The following is a 20,086-nucleotide window of genomic DNA, read 5'->3' as shown; positions in this document are numbered from 1 at the left end:
TATGTTTTGAAAAACTTTCAGAGGTGATACTATAAACAGTCCTATACTTTATCCTCCCCTCTCTGACACACACTTGATATGTGGGGAAAGTTTTATTACTTGTTTTTCTTTTTTTGTGCAAGAAGGAAGAAGGATGCTAACTTGAGATTTAAGGTATAAGGCATTGTATTGTGTGCTTTTCATGTTATTTCCTCAGTCTTCTGATAATCACAAGTGTAATTGCTAACAGTTATCAAATTATAACTATGAGCTAGCCACTGCCCTAAGCAGTTTTGCATATATGTTCATTCATTTAATTCCCACACCTTTTTAAATACATCTTTTACAAAGGAGAGGATTGATGCATAGAGAGGGTACTTGCTGGTAAGTAGCAGAACTGAATTTGAATTCAGGGCTTCCCTGGTGGCTCAGAGGTTAAAGTGTCTGCCTGCAATGTGGGAGGCCTGAGTTCTATCCCTGGGTCGGGAAGATCCCCTGGAGAAGGAAATGGCAACTCACTCCAGTATTCTTGCCTGGAGAATCCCATGGACGGAGGAGCCTGGTGGGCTACAGTCCATGGGGTCACAAAGAGTTGGACAGGACTGAGCAACTTCACTTTCACTTTTCACTTTCACTTTCAAGCTGCTTAAATCCAGTTGCCCCTTTAGTTTTGTGCAGCAGCCTGTGATAGTGATGATACAGAATTGATTGAATAGCTGGCTGTGATGGCAAATGTCCTCGATATTATAAAAAATATTTTTAATAGATTGATTTTTAGAATAGTTTGAGGTTCACAGCAACATTGAGCAGAAAGTACAGAGAATTCCCATATACCAGGTGTCAACAACTTGCACTGGAGGTGGCATGCTTGTTAGCCATTGAACATGCATTGACCCATCGTTATCATCCAGTCTGTACTTTACTTCCGGTTCTCTTCTGGGTTTTAATATGGGTTTTGACAAATGAATAATGACATGTATCTACTATTACAGTATCACACAGAATAGTTCCATTGCCCTGAAAATGCTCTGTATTCTGTCTCCTCATCCCTCTCTATCTGCTAACTCTGGCAACCTCTGATCTTTTTGCTGTCTCCATAGTTATCCCTTTATCATAATGTCATGTACAGTTGACCCTTGAACACATGGGCTTGAACTGTGTGAGTCTACTTCCGCATGGATTTTTTTTTCAGTATTAAATATTACAGTACCATGTGCATCTTGTGTGTGAATCACAAGCTGGAATCAAGATCTCTGGGAGAAATATCAACCTCAGATATGCAGATAATGCTACCCTAATGGCAAAAAGCAAAGAGGGATTAAAGAGCTTCTTGATGAAGGTGGAAGAGAAGAGTGAAAAAGCTGGCTTAAAACTCAACATTCAGAGACTTAAGATCATGGCATCGGGTGCCTTCACTTCATGGCAAATACATGGGGAAACAGTGGTAGATATTATTTTCTTGGTCTCCAAAATCACTGCAGATGGTGACCACATCTATGATGTTAAAAGACGCTTGCTCCTTGGAAGAAAAACTATGACAAAACTAGACAGTGTATTAAAAAGCAGAGACATTACTTTGCTGACAAAGGTCCGTCTAGTAAAAACTGTGGTTTTTCCAGTAGTCATATAAGGATGTGAGAGTTGGGCCATAAAGAAGGTTGAGCACCGAAGAATTGATGCTTTTGAACTGTGGTGCTGGAGAAGACTCTTGAGAGTCCCTTGGACAGCAAGGAGATCAAACCAGTCAATCCTAAAGGAAATTAATCCTGAATATTAATTGGAAGGACTGATGCTGAAGCTGAAGCTCCAGTACTTTGGCCCTCTCATCGAATAGCCAAGCCATTGGAAAAGACCCTGATGCTAGAAAAGATTGAGGGCAGGAGAAGAGGGTTAACAGAATTGAGATGGTTGGATGGCATCGTCAACTCAATGGACATGAGTTTGAGCAAAGTCCAGGAGATGGTGATGGACACGTACGTCCATACTGCTTGGTATGTTGCAGTCCATTGGGTGGCAGAGTCAGACATGATTTAATGACTGAACAACGAACAACAATGTGCATCTTACAGTCAGCAGCATCTTTGATTCTGAGGAATCCTACCTCCAAAGTTTAGAATAGCTGTTGGCACAGAGTTAGCTGTTACTGTTCTACAGTCTTCCCTTTCTTTCTGCTGTTCAAGATTATGAGAGAGAGAATTGTTCAGCGTTGTTGAATCTGTTTCTACCTTGGAGGTTTTATCTCCCTTCACTGTGATTATAAATATGCATTAATCTTCATTCATAATTCTGTAATTTTTATAATCATGAATAAAATGTAGACATTATTTTCTAAGGAAGTTTTGCTTTCGATTTAACACTTGATATGATACTTGTTATTTCCTTACTTGTCTCCTTTTTTCCTGAGGATAATTGAATATTGTTGTCTAGTTGCTAAGTCCAACTCTGCAACCCCATGGACTGTAGCCCACCCGGCTCCTTTGACTATAGGATTTCCCAGGCAAGAGTACTGAAGTGGGTTGCCGTTTCCTCCTCCGGGGGATCTTCCTGACTCTGTACCCGTGACTCTTACATCTCCTGCATCAGCAGATGGATTCTTTACCACTGTGCTACCTGGGAAACCCTACTGGTATCATACAGTGTTATAAAATTTACACTTTTTCTGAATACACTTTTGCCATAGTTTCATCTTAGCACATAATGATCTTTCCCATTATAAAATGTCTAGATCTGCCTTATCCAGTCTGGTAGCCACCAGTGGCTTGTGGCTATTTAAACTGATTAAAATAAAAATTTGAGTTTTTCAGTTATATTAGTCACATTTTCAGTGTTTTATTAGCCACGTGTGGCTAGTGACTACTATTATAGATAGCACAGAAATATAGAATATATCAGTAATTGCAGAAAGTTATATGGGACAACACTGGTCTGTATGGTTTTTGTTTTAATTTGTATCTTTTAAAGCTATTTTTTAACCACATAGCTATTTTTATTGAGACATATTATATTTATAAATTATACATTTTAAATGTTTTAAGTTAATGATTTTCTTTGAATTAAAAAATTTTTATATGGACATAATTACAGATTCACATGTCATTGGAAGAAAAAATGCAGAGAGATTCTGTGTACCCTTTTATATAGCTTTTTCAAATGGTAACACCTTGCAAAATTATAATACCACATCCGAGAAATTGATATTGAATCAGTGAAGTTACAGGATATTTTTATCACCAGAAAGATCTTTCATATTGCCTTTGTATACCCATACCAATCTATTCTCCCATGTCTATAATTTTGTAATTTTAAGAATTTTTTAAATGAAATCACGTGTGTATTCCTGTGAGACTGGCTTTTTTCATTAGATTAACAGTTTGGGGATTCATGCACGTTTTAGCATGTATCAGTAGTTCATTCCTTCCTGTTACTGGGTGGTATGTGGATATACATCCGCATTGTTTCCAGTTTGGGGTTATTATAAGTAAAGCTGCTTTAAGTATTTGTGTAAAGATCCTGTGTAAACGTTAAGTTTTTCATTTCTCTAGGATAAATACCTAAGAGTACTGTTACTGGGCCATATGATAGTTGTATGTTAAATTTTTTAAAAAACGGTCAGACTGTTTTCTGGAGTGGCTGTGCGTTTTACATTCCAACCAACTCAGTGGTATGTGAGTAATCTGATCTCTCTGCCTCTTTTCCAGCATTTGGTGTGGTCACTTTTTAATTTTAGCCCATTTTAATAGGTATGTGATGGTAAGGCATTATGTTATTAATTTACATTTCCCTAGCAGCTAATGGTGCTGACTTTGTTTTCATGTGCTTATTTGCCATCTATATCTTCCTGGGTTAAATATTTCTTTGTATCTGTGTTAGTTTGCTAGAGCCACCATGATAAAACATCACATATGAAATGTCTTAAATAATGGAAATTTATTTTCTCATTTATTTAGTTCTGGAAACAAGGAATCCAAGAACAAGGTTGGCAGGTGTGGTTTCTTCTGAGGTGTCACTCTGCTTAGCAGATGGCAGCCCTCTTGCTGTGTCCTCAGCGTGTCTGTTTCTGAGTGTGTACCTATCTCTGGTGTTGGCATGTCCACATTTTCTCCCTGGAGTAGAAAATACCCATTCCAGTATCCTCCCTGGAGAGTCTCATGGGCAGAGGAGCCTGGCATGCCCATGGGATCATGGACAGAGGAGCCTACAGTCCATGGTGTCACCAAGAGTCGGGTATGACTGAGCGACTGACAGGACGCCAGTCACGCTGGACTAGGGCCCACCTTGATGACGTCATTTTAACTTGACCAGTTAGGGCTTCAGCGGATGGATTTGTGGGGGGACACTGCTGCTGCTAAGTCACTTCAGTCGTGTCCGACTCTGTGCGACCCCATAGACGGCAGCCCACCAGGCTCCCCCGTCCCTGGGATTCTCCAGGCAAGAACACTGGAGTGGGTTGCCATTTCCTTCTCCATTGCATGAAAGTGAAAGTGAAGTCGCTCAGTCGTGTCTGACTCTTATGACCCCATGGACTGCAGCCTTCCAGGCTCCTCCATCCATGGGGTTTTCCAGGCAAGAGTACTGGAGTGGGGTGCCATTTCTCCTATATATATTTAAATTTTGATTAATTTCAGTTTATAAATTTTTCCTTTTATGGATTGTGCTTTTGATGTTAAGTTTAAGTTCTCTTTGCCTAGCAGTAGATCCAAGAGGTTTTTTTGTTGTTGTTGTTCAAACAGTTTATGGTTTTACTTGTAACATTTATGTTTAAGTTCAGGATCAATTTTGAGGTTTTTTTTTTTGTATGAAATGTGAAAATTAAGTTGAACATTCCACCCCCCCCCCCCCCCATAAATGTCCAGCTGCTCTAGCACCATTTATTGAAAAGCTTATCATCCCTCCATTGAATCAGGAGAGCATATTTGTATGTTTTCATTTCTGGGTTCTGGATTCTGTTTCATTGATCTATGTATCTGTCTCTCACCTAGTACTACACGGTCTTGATTGCTGGAGCTATGTACAAAGTCTTGAACAGACTGCTTCTTTGTACAATTCCTTTTTTTATTTTTGAAATTATTTTAGCTGTTTTAGTTGCCTTTCCATATAAATTTTGTATATGCACTCAGTTGTGTCCGACTCACTGTGACCCCATAGACTGTAGCCCGCCAGGCTCCTCTGTCCATGGGATTTTCCTGGCAAGAATACCAGAGTGGGTTGCCATTTCCTCCTCCAGGGGATCTTCCCAACTCAGAGACTCCTGTGTCTCCACTTTACCACTGAGCCACCTGGGAAGCCCTGCATATGAGTTTTATTAATAGAATAGTGTTATATATACATACAGAACATCTTGCTGGGATTTTGATAGGACTTGCTTTAAGTTTATCTCTCCGTGTGGGGGAAATTGACATCTTAACCGTTTGTAGTCTTCCAGTCCGTAAATATGGTATGTCTGCCTATTTATTTAGATCTTCTTTGATTTCTTTCATCAGTGTTCTGTGTTTTTTAGTATAGAAGTACTGCATATGTTTGTTTATGGTAATTTCTATCCTCTCGTGCCCACTTACGGCATCTCTCCAGCAGTTCTCTCTTCATACTTCTACCTCATCAGTTTTTGACTCTACCAGATCATTTCTACTAGCAGTCATTTCTCCCATCCTAAAAAATCTGAAAACCCAAACTGTGTTTTCCTTTGATTCCTCTTCTTTTCTGCCTACTGCCCTACTTCTTTGCTCTTCCTTGTATCAAAACTCCAAAGATTTGCCTGTGCTTGCTGTTCCTCGTTTCTTTCCTTCCATCTTTTCCTTAATCAGTTGTGGTCTGGTGTGTGCCCCTACCCTGTTAAAGTAACAGGAAATCTATATTGCTACATCCAGTGGTTGACTTGGTGACTTTTCAGCAGGATCGATATTCTAGATAAATTTTTTTCAGTTTGCTTCAGGGAAATGCAGATGAAAACAAGATAAAATTTAGTACCCATCAGATTCCTCCAAAATTAACCTGGTCAGTCTAAGTATAGTATAGTCATATGGTAAGTCTATTCTTAATTTTTTGAGGAATCTCCATACTATTTTCCATAAGTGACTGTTTCCGTTTACAGTCCCACCAACAGTGTACGAGGGTCTCCTTTTTTCACATCGTCTTTGACATTTATTATATCTTGTCTTTTTAATAGTAGTCATTCTAAGAGGAAATGTAAAGGGAAGAGTATAAAATATATGAATACTGTGATTACAGACTACCTAAAGATATATAAATATTTGGGCAAATAAAGATTATATAGCACTGTCAAAGGAAATTTACAAAATTAGGTTACATTAAAAGCTAACACATTTTAAAAACACATGAAAGTGAAAGAAAGTGAAAGTTGCTCGGTTGTGTCTGACTCTTTGCAACCCCATGGACTATATAGTCTATGAATTCTCAAGGCCAGAACACTGGAGTGGGTAGCCTTTTCCCCTTCTCCAGGGGATCTTCCCATCCCGGGGATTGAACCCAGGTCTCCCACATTGCAGGCGATTCTTTACCAGCTGAGCCAACAAGGAAAGCCCAAGAATACTGGAGTGGGTAGCATATCCCTTCTCCAGCAGATCTTCTTGACCCAGGAATTGAACCAGGGTCTCCTGCATTGTAGGCGGATTCTTTACCAGCTGAGCTATGAGGAAAGCCCTAAAACAAAACACATACTCGTCAAGGTCATCAAGAATAAGTAAAGTTTGAGAAATTGTCATACCCAAGAACAGCCTAGGGAACTGTGACAACTTTAATGTGACACCCTAGATGGAATCCTGGAACAGAAAAAGGACATTACCTAAAAATTAAGACAATCTGAATACAGTATGAAAAGTGAAAGTGAAGTCGCTCAGTCTTGTCCTACTCTTTGCGACCCCATGGACAGGTTCCTCTGTCCATGAGATTTTCCAGGCAAGAGTGCTGGAGTGGATTGCCATTTCCTTCTCCAGGGGATCTTCCCAACCCAGGGGTCTCCCACATTGCAGGCAGACGCTTTACTGTCTGAGCCACCAGGGAAGCCCTGATATAAATAAAGTATCAGTTCAGTTCACTCAGTCGTGTCTGACTCTTTGCAACACCATGAATTGCAGCATGCCAGGCCTCCCTGTCCATCACCAACTCCCGGAGTTCACCCAGACTCAAGTCCATCGAGTCAGTGATGCCATCCAGCCATCTCATCCTCTGTCGTCCCTTTCTCCTCCTGCCCCCAATCCCTCCCAGCATCAGAGTCTTTTCCAATGAGTCAACTCTTCACATGAGGTGGCCAAAGTACTGGAGTTTCAGCTTTAGCATCATTCCTTCCAAAGAAATCCCAGGGCTGATCTCCTTCAGAATGGACTGGTTGGATCTCCTTGCAGTCCAAGGGACTCTCAAGAGTCTTCTCCAACACCACAGTTCAAAAGCATCAATTCTTGGGCGCTCAGCCTTCTTCACAGTCCAACTCTCACATCCATACATGACCACAGGAAAAGCCATAGCCTTGACTAGACAAATCTTTGTTGGCAAAGTAATGTCTCTGCTTTTGAATATGCTATCTAGGTTGGTCATAACTTTTCTTCCAAGGAGTAAGCGTCTTTTAATTTCATGGCTGCAGTCACCCTCTGCAGTGATTTTGGAGCCCAAAAAAATAAAGTCTGACACTGTTTCCACTGTTTCCCCATCTATTTCCCATGAAGTGATGGGACCGGATGCCATGATGTTCGTTTTCTGAATGTTGAGCTTTAAGCCAACTTTTTCACTCTCCACTTTCACTTTCATCAAGAGGCTTTTTAGTTCCTCTTCACTTTCCTCAGTTAATGGTAATGTTGATTGAATTAAAACAATTGTACCATAGTAATGTTAGATGTTAATAATAGTGGAAACTGGGTGTGTGGAATAAATATGGGGACTCTTCATTGGTTTTGTAAATCTTAAACTATCCTAAATAAAAATCCTAAAAATAAAATTATTTATTTTTTTTAAGAGAGGGAGAAAAATACACATATAGGCATTTGTTTATCAAATGTCTGTGGAAGGGAAAAAATATGCCAGATTTATGTATATTGTTATATACACGTGTATACATATTGATTAATGCTAGAAGGAAATGAAGTGAAAATCAGCTTTTTATAGAAGCTGATAAATATTCTCCTCATGTAAAATCTGTTGGAAGCAAACAAAGTGAGTTTGAGACAGTGGTGGTTCTGCAGCATAAAGAGAACTTATGCCTCAAGTTGGTCTGTTTTCAAAATGAAAGTCGTTTTATCTTAACCGGGCATCTGGGGCCACAGCGGAGCACAGTATGTAAGAGGCCTCTAACTGAAAAATTGATGTGAGATCTTTCCATTGTACTACCAAATCATTTTTGTCCAGTCTTCCCTTAAAGAGGGTACGTCAAATGGATTAGTGAGAAATTCCATCTTGAGTGGCACTGTTAACTAGATATATTTTAAAAAGAAAGTTATTTTATAATTTTGTGGTGGCTATTACTTTTCTTTATCCTTCATTGCTCACTTGTTTGTATGTTTTATGCTTGTGCTGTCCTTTCATTATTTATTCTTTAGAAAAAAATCCTCATGATATTCCTAGAATTTCGTTCATCACTACCTAGGTTCTAAGAAGGTCTCACATTTGGCTCATCAGTTTTGGTTAGGACTTAAAAATAAGTCAGTTGTGCATAGAGATGTTCTTTCCTTGCTTCTTCTTGTCAGTAACCCTTGGTATTGTTCTATACATTTTATAGAATTAAATTTGAGCAGCTCAAAATTATATAATTAAGTATAATTAGCTTCTTGGTTCAGAGTTCACCCTGTCACAGTGACACCTGACAGCAGGCGTTTGCGCCGTGTAGCTCGTCAGCGTGCGGTGGCGCCCTGACACGAGCGCGGGGTGGCGCCCTGCTGGTTTTCTAACGCACCCGTGTGTATGAGTTAATGCCCCAAAGGCAGACAGGGAACACACACGTATGCGCTCTAGGAGTTCACTGAATTGATTCTGTGCTCCAGTTCTCTCTCTCTCTCCCTCTTAGTTTGGAAATACATTGATAGTAATTGAGAATTATAGTGTCTTCTCATACCTGTATTTGCCATTGTGTTTTGCCCTCTTTGAATTATCTTCATATTCTTTGCCCATTTTTCAAAGTGTTGTTACTCATGCTTTTCTCAGAGCTTTTTTTTAAACATTAGAACTCTTATTACTGATATTCTTATATTTAAAATTTTAATCTGATGGAAGTTATCTAATGTAAGAACTGAGATGGGAATCTTAGAGGAGGAGTCCTTAGGCAGATTGAGGCCTGGTCCTGAGATCTGATTGCCTCTTATCTAGGAATCCTGGAAAGTTGATCTGCAGCTTACCTGGTCTTGCATTGATCACTCAGGAAAGTCCTCGAGCTCTTTTGAACAAGTTATTGCTTGGACCTGGTAAGCAGCAAGCACGTGGTTTTATGTCCAGGATGGGAGCATCCAGAAGGGCACAGAGACGCCCTGAGTACAGGAGGGCACGTGCCCTCCTGTTCACTTGGAGAATGCTGTAGCCATCTCCCCGTGTGTTCTCAGGGAATACGTTGCTGACCTGGGAAGCTTCCCCCTGGGAGCATGCTGCTCTGAATTCTGCTTGGTGTGGCACTGCCTTTTCAGACAAGTTTCAGCATCATCTGCCATTAAAGAAACTATATCCTTGGCTGTATTTGTTGGCGTTTTTCTGTCACACACATGACCATTTTGTGTTGGAGCTTGTTGAATTTCTTTTTAAAAAATCCTAAATGGCTGGTTTGTCTGCTTATACCATTTACTCAGTCAGGTATTCTAAGGGATCCCAGGTGGCGCAGTAGTAAAGAATCTGCCTGTCGTTGCAGGAGACACAAGAGACATGGATTTGGTCCCTAGGTTGGGAAGATCCCCTCGAGAAGGAAATAGCAACCCCCTCCAGTATTCTTGCCCAGAAAATTCCATGAACAGAGGAGCCTAATGGGATCACAAAGAGCTGGACATGACTGAGCATGCGTGCACAACCATTTGCTGAATAACATGCCTTTCCCTCTTGATCCCAGTTCTCCTTCTCCTAACTGCCCTGTTACTGCAGCACTCCTAGGTTTTCATTGGCTTGCTTTCTATCTCTTGTAATTAATGATAGGACAAGTCCCTGCCCTTACTGTTCTTTCTGAGCATTCCTGAACTTACTCTGTGCATGTTTGTTCTTTCAGATACACTCTGCCATAGAACCAATTCTGGGAGCACCTTTTCTTATAGAGCACTTATAAAAACATCTGTATTTGGTGGGTGATAAAGTACTGTGCCATAGAGGATTCTTTGGTCAGTGCTGCCTCCCTCTTTGTTTTAAATGAATTTAATAGGAGAAGGCAATGGTAAGCCACTCCAGTACTCTTGCCTAGAAAATCCCATGGATGGAGGGCTGCATTCCATGGGGTCGTTACGAGTCGGTCACAACTGAGCGACTTCTCTTTCACTTTTCACTTTCACGCAATGGAGAAGGAAATGGCAACCCACTCCAGTGTTCTTGCCTGGAGAATCCCAGGGACGGCAGAGCCTGGTGGGCTGCTGTCTGTGGGGTCCCATAGAGTCAGACATGACTGAAGCGACTTAGCAGCAGCAGCATTTTTAAAAAATTAACTAGATTGCACACACTTAATTAGCTTGTTAGCTATCCACCCAGGCATGTGGATAAACACATGTTATGGAGTCTGTTGTACAATGTCACGAACCTCCATCCATAGTTCTTCAGGTGTTCTATCAGATCTGATCCCTTGAATCTGTTTGTCACTTCCACTGTATAATCATAAGGGATTTGATTTAGGTCGTATCTGAATGGTCTGGTGGTTTTCCCTACTTTCTTCAATTTAAGTCTGAATTTGGCAATAAGAAGTTCATGATATGAGCCACAGTCAGCTCCTGGTCTTGTTTTTGCTGACTGAATAGAGCTTCTCCATCTTTGGCTGCAAAGAATATAATCAATCTGATTTCGGTGTTGACCATCTGGTGATGTTCATGTGTAGAGTTTTCTCTTGTGTTGTTGGCAGAGGGTGTTTGCTATGACCAGTGCGTTCTCTTGGCAAAGCTCTATTAGCCTTTGCCCTACTTCATTCTATACTCCAAGGCCAAATTTGCCTGTTACTCCAGGTGTTTCTTGACTTCCTGCTTTTGCCTTCCAGTCCCCTATAATGAAAAGGACATCTTTTTTGGGTGTTACTTCTAGAAGATCTTGTAGGTCTTCATAGAACCATTCAGTTTCAGCTTCTTCAGCATTACTAGTTGGGGCATAGACTTGGATTGCTGTGATATTGAATGGTTTGCCTTGGAAATGAACAGAGATCATTCTGTCATTTTTGAGATTGCATCCAAGTACTGCATTTTGGACTCTTTTGTTGACTGTGAAGAACTGAACATGGAACAACAGACTGGTTCCAGATTGGGAAAGGAGTACATCAAGGCTGTATATTGTCACCATGCTTATTTAACTTATATGCAGAGTACATCATGCAGAATGCCAGGCTGGATGAAGCACAAGCTGGAATCAAGATTGCCAGGAGAAATATCAATAACCTCAGATATGCAGATGACACCACCCTTGTGTCAGAAAGTGAAGAAGAACTAGAGAGCCTCTTTATGAAAGTGAAAGAGGAGAGTGAAAAAGTTGGCATAAAACTCAACATTCAGAAAACTAAGATCATGGCATCTGGTCCCATCACTTCATGGCAAATCGTGGGGAAACAGTGGAAACAGTGTCAGACATTATTTTTTTGGGCTCCAAAATCACTGCAGATGGTGACTGCAGGCATAGAATTAAAAGATGCTTGCTCCTTGGAAGAAAAGCTGTGACCAACCTAGACAGCATATTAAAAAGCAGAGACATTACTTTGTCAACAAAGGTACATCTAGTCAAAGCTATGGTTTTTCCAGTAGTCATGTATGGAGGTGAGAGTTGGACTATAAAGAAAGCTGAGCACCAAAGAATTGATGCTTTTGAACTGTGATGTTGGAAAATACTCTTGAGAGTCCCTTGGACAGCAAGGAGATCAAACCAGTCAATCCTAAAGGAAAATCAGTCCTGAATATTCATTGGAAGGACTGATGTTGAAGCTGGAACTCCAATACTTTGGCCACCTGATGTGTAGAACTGACTCCTTGGAAAAGACCCTAATCCTGGGAAAGACAGAAGGCAGAAGGAGAAGGGGTGACAGAAGAAGAGATGGTTGGATGGCATCACCGACTCAATGGACATGAGTTTGAGTAAGCTCTGGGAGTTGGTGATGGACAGGGAAGTCTGGCGTGCTGCAGTCCATGGAGTTGCAAAGAGTCGAACATGACTGAGCGACTGAACTAAACTGAACAGATGGAGCCTACTGGGGCTTCCCACGTGGCTCGATGATAAAGAATTCACTTGCCGCTGCAGGATACTCCGGTTCAGTCCCTGGGTCGGGAAGATCCCTTGGAGAAGGAAATGGCAACCCATTCCAGTATTCTTGCCTGGATAATCCCATGGACAGAGAAGCCTGGTGGATTATAATCCATGGGGTTGCAGAGAGTCAGAATCAGCTGAGCATGCACACATGGAGTCCCGTCATCTTGATGTGCAAGCCAGTGTTTGCCTGTGCCTGCATATGAGTTTGGGTTTTATCTTACGGATTTCTCTTAGCAGCAGTGTATGGCAGCTGAGCTCGTCACAGTTCTCATTCCTGTCAGCTATTTCAGCAGCAAGTTTTGGAGATGCTTTCTGTCTTGCCAGTTCTGTTCAGCAATCCTAGGACTATAAAAACCTTTGTCTGTTAATTTAAGACTCTTTTTAGTGTCTGTAATTGCCTTATTCCAATATATAAAATAATTTCATTGTGTGTTACCTTAGAAGGGATCTTGGAGGACTTCTGATCTAGTAGTTTTTCAAGTTTTTTTTAAAGCAGCTGAATCTTTTTTTTTTTTAATTAAAGACATACTATGTAAATTCCCATATATCTAAAAAGAGGCTAAATAATAAAGTGCTTTGTTTAAGAAGGGAGTGAGTTGAGTGGAGCTGAAACCATCATGCTCTTTGGTGCCCTGTTGTGGTCCTTGAGGCACCTCAGAGAAACTCTCAGCTCATCTTACTCATCTTCCTCTTTCTGCTAATAAGGGACCTGAATCCTGCTGTAGTTATTTGCCTTGCTGGGTTGTAGCCTAGATAAGAGAGTGGCAGACTTTCGATTCAGTACTCTCCCAGTCAAGGACTTTTTATGTTATACTGTGCTGCTTCTAACGGAATAACTGTATTCTTAAAAGTTGTGATGACCTACATATGTATTTTGAAATCAGTATTACTTTCCTTGGCAGAGAAACCAATTAAATTGTCTCTCGGTTTTCATTCAAATCAAGGAAAAATTATAAGATTTTAGTGTTATTAACAATTTGTATGTTGAAAATTTATCAGATGTATAATAGCAAATTTATAATTAAAAATTAATATTATCTATACACTTATAGGTGATATTTGTTTACATTAGCATATTATTTTTATTTTATATTTTTAAAGTTTAAAAATCACAGCTGTTGCTCCTAGACCTAGTGATAGTGGTGTTTATCTTGATAGAGAACGTTGTCATGTCAGATTGGCAGGGTACTAGTTCCAGAAATGAATCAGCTTCCAGTGTGATTTAAAATGAGACAAATAATTTAAATTCTATATTATTACTTTTTTTTTTTTTTTTAAGTAAAACAGGTTGGAGAGTTGCTTAAACACCATTTCTTCTACCTTTTTAGTGGGAATAACTCGACCTCTTAAGAATTACTCTAGCCGCTGCCGCTGCTGCTAAGTTGCTTCAGTCGTGTCTGACTCTGTGCGACCCCTTAGACGGCAGCCCACCAGGCTCCCCTGTTGCTGGGATTCTCCAGGCAAGAACACTGGAGTGGGTTGCCATTTTGAAAAGTGAAAGTGAAGTTGCTCAGTCATGTCCGACTCCTGGTGACCCCATTGACTGCAGCCTACCAGGCTCCTCTGTCCATGGGATTTTCCAGGCAACAGTACTGGAGTGGGGTGCCATTGCCTTCTCCAAGAATTACTCTAGGGATATATGTAAAACCATCTTTCAAAAAATCTTATTTCCTTTACTGAATAGTAGGAAATTAAAAATCAGATAATTATCATAAAACAAATACTGGTTACAGGTTTAACTTTTAAATGTTACTGGAAAAAAGTCTGATTTCTAGTATATTGGAATATCCCATTTGGCACTGTCAGTAGGATAAAATGGATAGAAGACAAACTGAGAATACAGTTTGCTGCTGCTGCTGCTGCTGCTGCTAAGTCACTTCAGTCGTGTCCGACTCTGTGCGATCCCATAGATGGCGGCCCACCAGGCTTCCCTGTCCCTGGGATTCTCCAGGCAAGAACACTGGAGTGGGTTGCCATTTCCTTCTCCAATGTGTGAAAGTGAAAAGTGAAAGTGAAGTCTCTCAGTTGTGTCCAACTCTTAGCGACCCCATGGACTGCAGCCCACCAGACTCCTCTATCCATGGGATTTTCCAGGCAAGAGTACTGGAGTGGGGTGCCATTGCCTTCTCCAGAGAATACAGTTTAATCATATATAATAGCAGGTCTCTGGGATTTTTATAAAAATGAAATTAAAATCACATGAAAGTATTATAGTAGTAAGCCTTAAAAAGACATTTATTTAATGAATATTTGTTATTTGCCTGTAAAAGAACATGTTTGTCCTTAGTAAGAAAAAGAACAGCAGTTTGCCCTAGCAGATTTTCATGTTGACATAGGTTTTAAAGTTATATTATTACTTTTTGGTCCTTATGTTGTGTTTATTTAGGTTTTAGCTTAGCTCTTGCTTCTAATCTTTGCCTCTGCGTCTTATCTACTTTGTCCTTCCACTTTGGTTTGTAAAGGCCTTGAGAGCAAGAGACCATATTGGGTATTTGCATCTTGGTTTGCAATACTGATCCAAGCCACAGTGGTTTGTTGTTGCTCAGTTGCTAAGTTGTGTCCCACTCTTTGTGACCTTAAGTGACTGTAAGCGACACAACTTAGTGACTGAACAGTGAACTGTATAGCATGCCAGGCTCCTCTGTCCTCCACTACCTCCTGGAGTTTGCTCAGGTTCATGTCCATTCAGTTGGTGATGCTATCTAACCCATCTTATCCACTGCCACCCCCTTTTCCTTTTGCCTTCAATCTTTCCAGCTTCAGGGGCTTTTCCAGTGAGTTGGCTCTCCATATCAAGTGGCCAAAGTATTGGAGCTTCAGCTTCACCAGCAGTCCTTCCAATGAGTATTCAGGGTTGATTTCCTTTAGGGTTGACTGGTTCTATCTCCTTGCAGTCTAAGTGACTCTCAAAAGTCTTTCCCAGCACCACAGTTTGAAAGCATCAGTTCGGCACTCAGCCTTCTTAGTGGTCCAAGACTCATATCCCTACATGACTCCTGGAAGAACCATAGCTTTGCCTATAGCAACCTCTGTCGGCAAAGTGGTGTCTCTGCTTTTTAATATGCTGTCTAGGTTTGTCATAGCTTTCCTTCCAGGCAGCAGGCGTCTTTTAATTTCATGGCTGCAATCTCCGTGTGCAGTGATTTTGGAGCCCAAGAAAATAAAATGCTACCAGTTTTCCCCTATCTGTTTGCCATGAAATGATGGGAATGGATGGCTTGATCTTAGATTTTTGCATGTTGAGTTTCAAGCCAGCTTTTTCACACTCTTCTTTCACCCTCATCAGGAGGCTCTTTAGTTCCTCTTTGCTTTCTGACATTAGAGTGGTATCATCTGCATATTTGAGATTGTTGATATTTCTCCTGGCAAGTCTTGATTCCAGCTTGTGATTCATCTAGCTTGTAATGCATCTTGATGTTCTTGGTTCACATACTGCTGAAGTTTAGCTTGAAGGATTTTGAGCATAACCTTGCTAGCCTGTGCAATGACTGCAATTGTATGGTAGTTTGAATGTTCTTTGGCATTTCCCTTCCTTGGAATTGGAATGAAAACTGATCTTTTCCAGTCCTGTGGCCACAGCTGGTTTTTCCAAATTTGGTGACCAATTTGAGCACAGCACTTTAACAGCAGAAGCCCGTGGACAGTGTGAGAGAGCCACAGTGGAGCCTGGTACAGAGGAACAGCAGTGAGCAATACTACTAGTAATGTCTATATTTAAAATTTTGATGTTTGGGTAGTCTTTTTTGGGGAGGGGTTTGATTTTTAAAAGATAATTCATTTTGATTTTTAAGATTTTGATTATGGAATTATTTGAAACCCACTTAAACTTTGCACTGGCCTTACCCTGTCCTGGCTTGTGGGTCCCAGTACATTGTAGAGGGTTTTGTTTATTGCAGGCTTTCGGTACATGTTTTGTTGAATATATTGTTCTATTCTGCTTGTAAACTATGGCCAGGTTTTACTTTTCTTCAGATGTCTTACAGTCCTGTAGAAAAGTCAGATTCAAAAGTTTAAAAAGTTATTTTCCCTATGGTAGGGGAGAATAATATAAAAATATTTAGAAAAAAGGAAGATCAGTGTTACTGATCTGAGAAGTGTCTTTCTCTTGTGCCACTGAATATAGAGTATTGAGAAGTTGAGAACTGGAATTCAGTGGAGAAATTTAATAGAAAAGTTTTAAAAAAATTAAATTGGGTAAGTCATGTATTGGTTAGCTCCACCAATTATTCAGACTGTTGCTTACACCCAGCATCGTGTACCTGCTTCTGTTCACATTTAACCAATTGTACTTTAATGGAGTCCAAGAACAATCTCTCAAAAAAAAATCACTTAATAAACTATATGCAGTATGTATGTTGTGGATCTTGGCTTAAGACTGGTGTCTATCTTCTTTCTTCTGCAAATGTGTATTTGTGATTGTTATGGTTGTGTTTTAATATTGGCGATAGCATTTTCGTAAGCAACTAAGCTTTCTTTGTTGAAAGGTTATATTAAGCAGAATTTATTTTTGTGAAACTTTTAAATTTTTTGTTGTTGAAAATATTCAGCAGTATTGTTGGTAGTCTTCTAAATGTATGGTCCAGACAAATCAATTTTGGAATTTTTCATAAGTTGAATGGCTAAAGTGAGCTGAAGATAATAGCCTTTTTTCCTCCAGTGAACTACCATTAAATTTGTATCACTAAATTTCAGTGGCCAAGAAAAAATGAATTATTCTAAGGATTTAATTCTTTCCAAATATCTTGTTATACTTTATCTTTTCATTTGCATGTGTGTGTACCTATAAGAGAAAAATATCAGAATCATAGAGATTTGAATGGATGATAGTAGAGCCAAACGTGCTCAGTTTTTGTTTTCATGTAGAAGTAATTGGATCTTAGTGCTATATACTGAAGAAATTGACTATGCATGGCGAATTTGGCATTTTAAATGGAAAGTTGCACATAGTATATAAGCTTTAAATGGATATATTGATAATATTCTATAAGGCTGTTTAAATTTTTATTTAAAAATTAGTTTCTTTAAGGGTGTTGACATTTGTAGGATTACTTAAGCGAATTTATAGGTGGTGCAGTGGTAAAGAATCTGCCTGTCAAAGCAGGAGGTGCAGGAGACAAAGGGTTCAATCCCTGGAACAGAAGGATCCCTGGAGTAGGAAATGGCAACCCACTCCAGTATTCTTGCCTGGAAAATCCCATGGAAAGAGGAACCTAATGGTCTACAGTCTATGGGGTCACAAAGAGTCAGACACGACTGAGTAACTAAGCACTCACAGAGTACTCCCATTTTTCTTTATTCACCTAATAGATGCTTAACAAGCTCTCAGTGTGAAGGAATATAAGAAAAGGTGATATCTGAGATTAATAAAATAATGTCCTGGGTTTCTTTTTTAGGACCTTAGTTTTTATTTGGCAGGTGATGAAAGTTTTGATGTAGAACTAGAGGTTGTGCTGGAATAATAGAAAAATTGGTCAGAGAGAATGAGAGTTGATTTGATGAAGTAGAGTTCTGTGGAGCTAAAGATAAATTTCAGTGACTAATTTGTCACTAATTTAAAGTCTTACAGCTGTTTATTTTGAGAGTTTGTGTAAGGGGTATATCTGTTTGAACATGCTTTTTCTCCAGAGGATGGACTTTAGCATAAGGTTAATATTTTAAATAATGAACATTCTTCAAATAGCACAGAAGCAATAGTAAAATACTGAAATTTTTCTGTACTTTTCTCATTTCTTCTGTGTAATTTTTTTTTTCTTTAACAGGAAATCAAACCTCAGAGCCATTATAACCATGGATATGGTGAACCCCTGGGACGGAAAACTCATATTGATGACTATAGCACATGGGACATAGTTAAGGCTACACAGTAAGTTTTTTGTTGGAGTTGTCTTTTTCTTTGACATCTGTTTTTACGTCATCAACTGGGTGAGGTCCAGTTGATAAGCCTTTCAAGTAGACTCTTCCAGGGAACCACCCTAAGTAATGACTCCTCTTTGGGAATGAGGCTTTGAAAGAACTCCTTTCCTGTTCTGCTCACTATGATACCAGTACCAGGAATATAACATTCTTTTCAAGGCTGCTGGGAGCAGAGGATGGGACTGTGTTATTTTTTAAAAGATTTTTGTTTATTTATTATTTCTAGCCTTGGCAGGTCTTTGTTGCTGGGTGAGGGCTTTCTCTAGTTGCGACAGTGGGGGGGTCCTCTCTGGCTGTGACAGTGGGGGGTCCTCTCTGGCTGTGGCAGGTGGGGGTTCCTCTCTGGTTGCGACAGTAGGGGGTCCTCTCTAGCTGTGGCAGGAGGGGGGTTCTCTCTGGTTGCGATAGTGGGGGGTCCTCTCTAGCTGTAACAGGTGGGGGGTCCTCTCTGGCTGTGACAGTAGGGGGTCCTCTCTAGCTGTGGCAGGTGGGGGGTCCTCTCTGGCTGTGGCAGTGGGGGGTTCTCCCTAGCTGTGACAGGTGGGGGGTCCTCTCTGGCTGTGAAGTGGGGGGGTCCTCTCTGGCTGTGAAGTGGGGGGTCCTCTCTGGTTGCGATAGTGGGGGGTCCTCCCTAGCTGTGACAGGTGGGGGGTCCTCTCTGGCTGTGAAGTGGGGGGTCCTCTCTGGTTGCAATAGTGGGGGGTCCTCTCTGGCTGTGGCAGTGGGGGGGTCCTCTCTGGCTGGGGTGCTCCGGCTTCTCATCACAGTGGCTCCTCCTGTTGTGGCGTGTGGGCTCTAGAGCCTGCATGAAGCCTTCAGTAGTCGTGGGCCATGGGCGTCGTTGCCCTGTAGCACGTGGAATCTTCCCAGACCAGGGACTGAACCCATGTCCCCTGCATTGGCAGGCTGTTTCTTACCATTGGACCACTGGGGAAATGTGGGAGTGTGGTATTTTAAAATACCACAAAATCCTCTGTTCTTCCTGAAAGTCTTCCTGTTTTTCTTGACCAAAGATACCTTTGGTAGCTGAAAGTCTTGTTAACTTTTTTCCCCTAGATTCTGAAAAATCTGATGATGTTTAGTTGCTGAGTCGTTTTGGTAGCCCACCAGGCTCCTCTGTCCACAGGATTTTTCAGGCAAAAATACTGAAGTGGGTTGCCATCTCCTTCTCCAGGGGATCTTCCCGACCCAGGGATTGAGCCTGCATCCTCTGCATTGCAGGGGCATTCTTTACCAGTGAGAGGAACTTTTCAGAAAAGCCCAAAAACGTGGATACTGCCGGTTGTGTCATCCTTTCACGGAGGCACCCTTTCTGAAGTTCTTAGTCCACTGGTACCCTGCTTTACGCTGCGCACACAGTCAGAACCAAAGCACACCCTGCCAGCTCTCTTCACCAAGCCAATTGTACTGCTCTACGTGAATTCTTCCTTTTCAAACCTTGCTTCTATTAATATATCCTTTCTCTCCTTTGTCATTAATCTCACTCTCTAATGCATGATTTCCATCAGCAAATATACTCCAGCATCTTTCATCTTAAGAAAAAAAAACACCTTTCTTTATTCCTCAAATACCCTCTAACTATGTGTGCGGTCTATGATTTCTACCTTTTAAAACATTTATTTAAAGTTTGAAATGTTTCAATTCCCCAGGTAAATATAGAGAAGAATATAACTGTCAGATGAAGCAGATGCTAACATTTTGCTGTAATTGGTGCAGGTTGCTCAGCATCCTTTTTCCCTTATCTCCCCAAGGAAACTTCTCTTGAAATTACTATGAATCATCCTCATGAACATTC

General features: G+C 40.6%; 1 protein-coding gene across 2 annotated transcripts in view; it reads left to right on the top strand.

The window, feature by feature from the left end:
* The window catches only part of ZDHHC17 (zinc finger DHHC-type containing 17), a 100,248-nt gene that overhangs the window by 8,099 nt on the left and 72,063 nt on the right, over nt 1–20,086 (top strand). For both annotated transcript variants that reach the window (XM_027543306.1, XM_027543307.1), the window contains exon 2: nt 18,138–18,241. In XM_027543306.1, coding sequence (XP_027399107.1) covers nt 18,138–18,241 — 104 coding nt within the window. The remainder of the gene's footprint in view (nt 1–18,137; nt 18,242–20,086) is intronic.

The sequence above is a fragment of the Bos indicus x Bos taurus genome, chromosome 5 (assembly GCF_003369695.1).
Source record: "Bos indicus x Bos taurus breed Angus x Brahman F1 hybrid chromosome 5, Bos_hybrid_MaternalHap_v2.0, whole genome shotgun sequence".
NCBI lineage: Eukaryota > Metazoa > Chordata > Mammalia > Artiodactyla > Bovidae > Bos > Bos indicus x Bos taurus.
The sequence above is the reverse complement of the archived record's forward strand: the minus strand, read 5'-3'. Positions and strand labels throughout refer to the sequence as shown.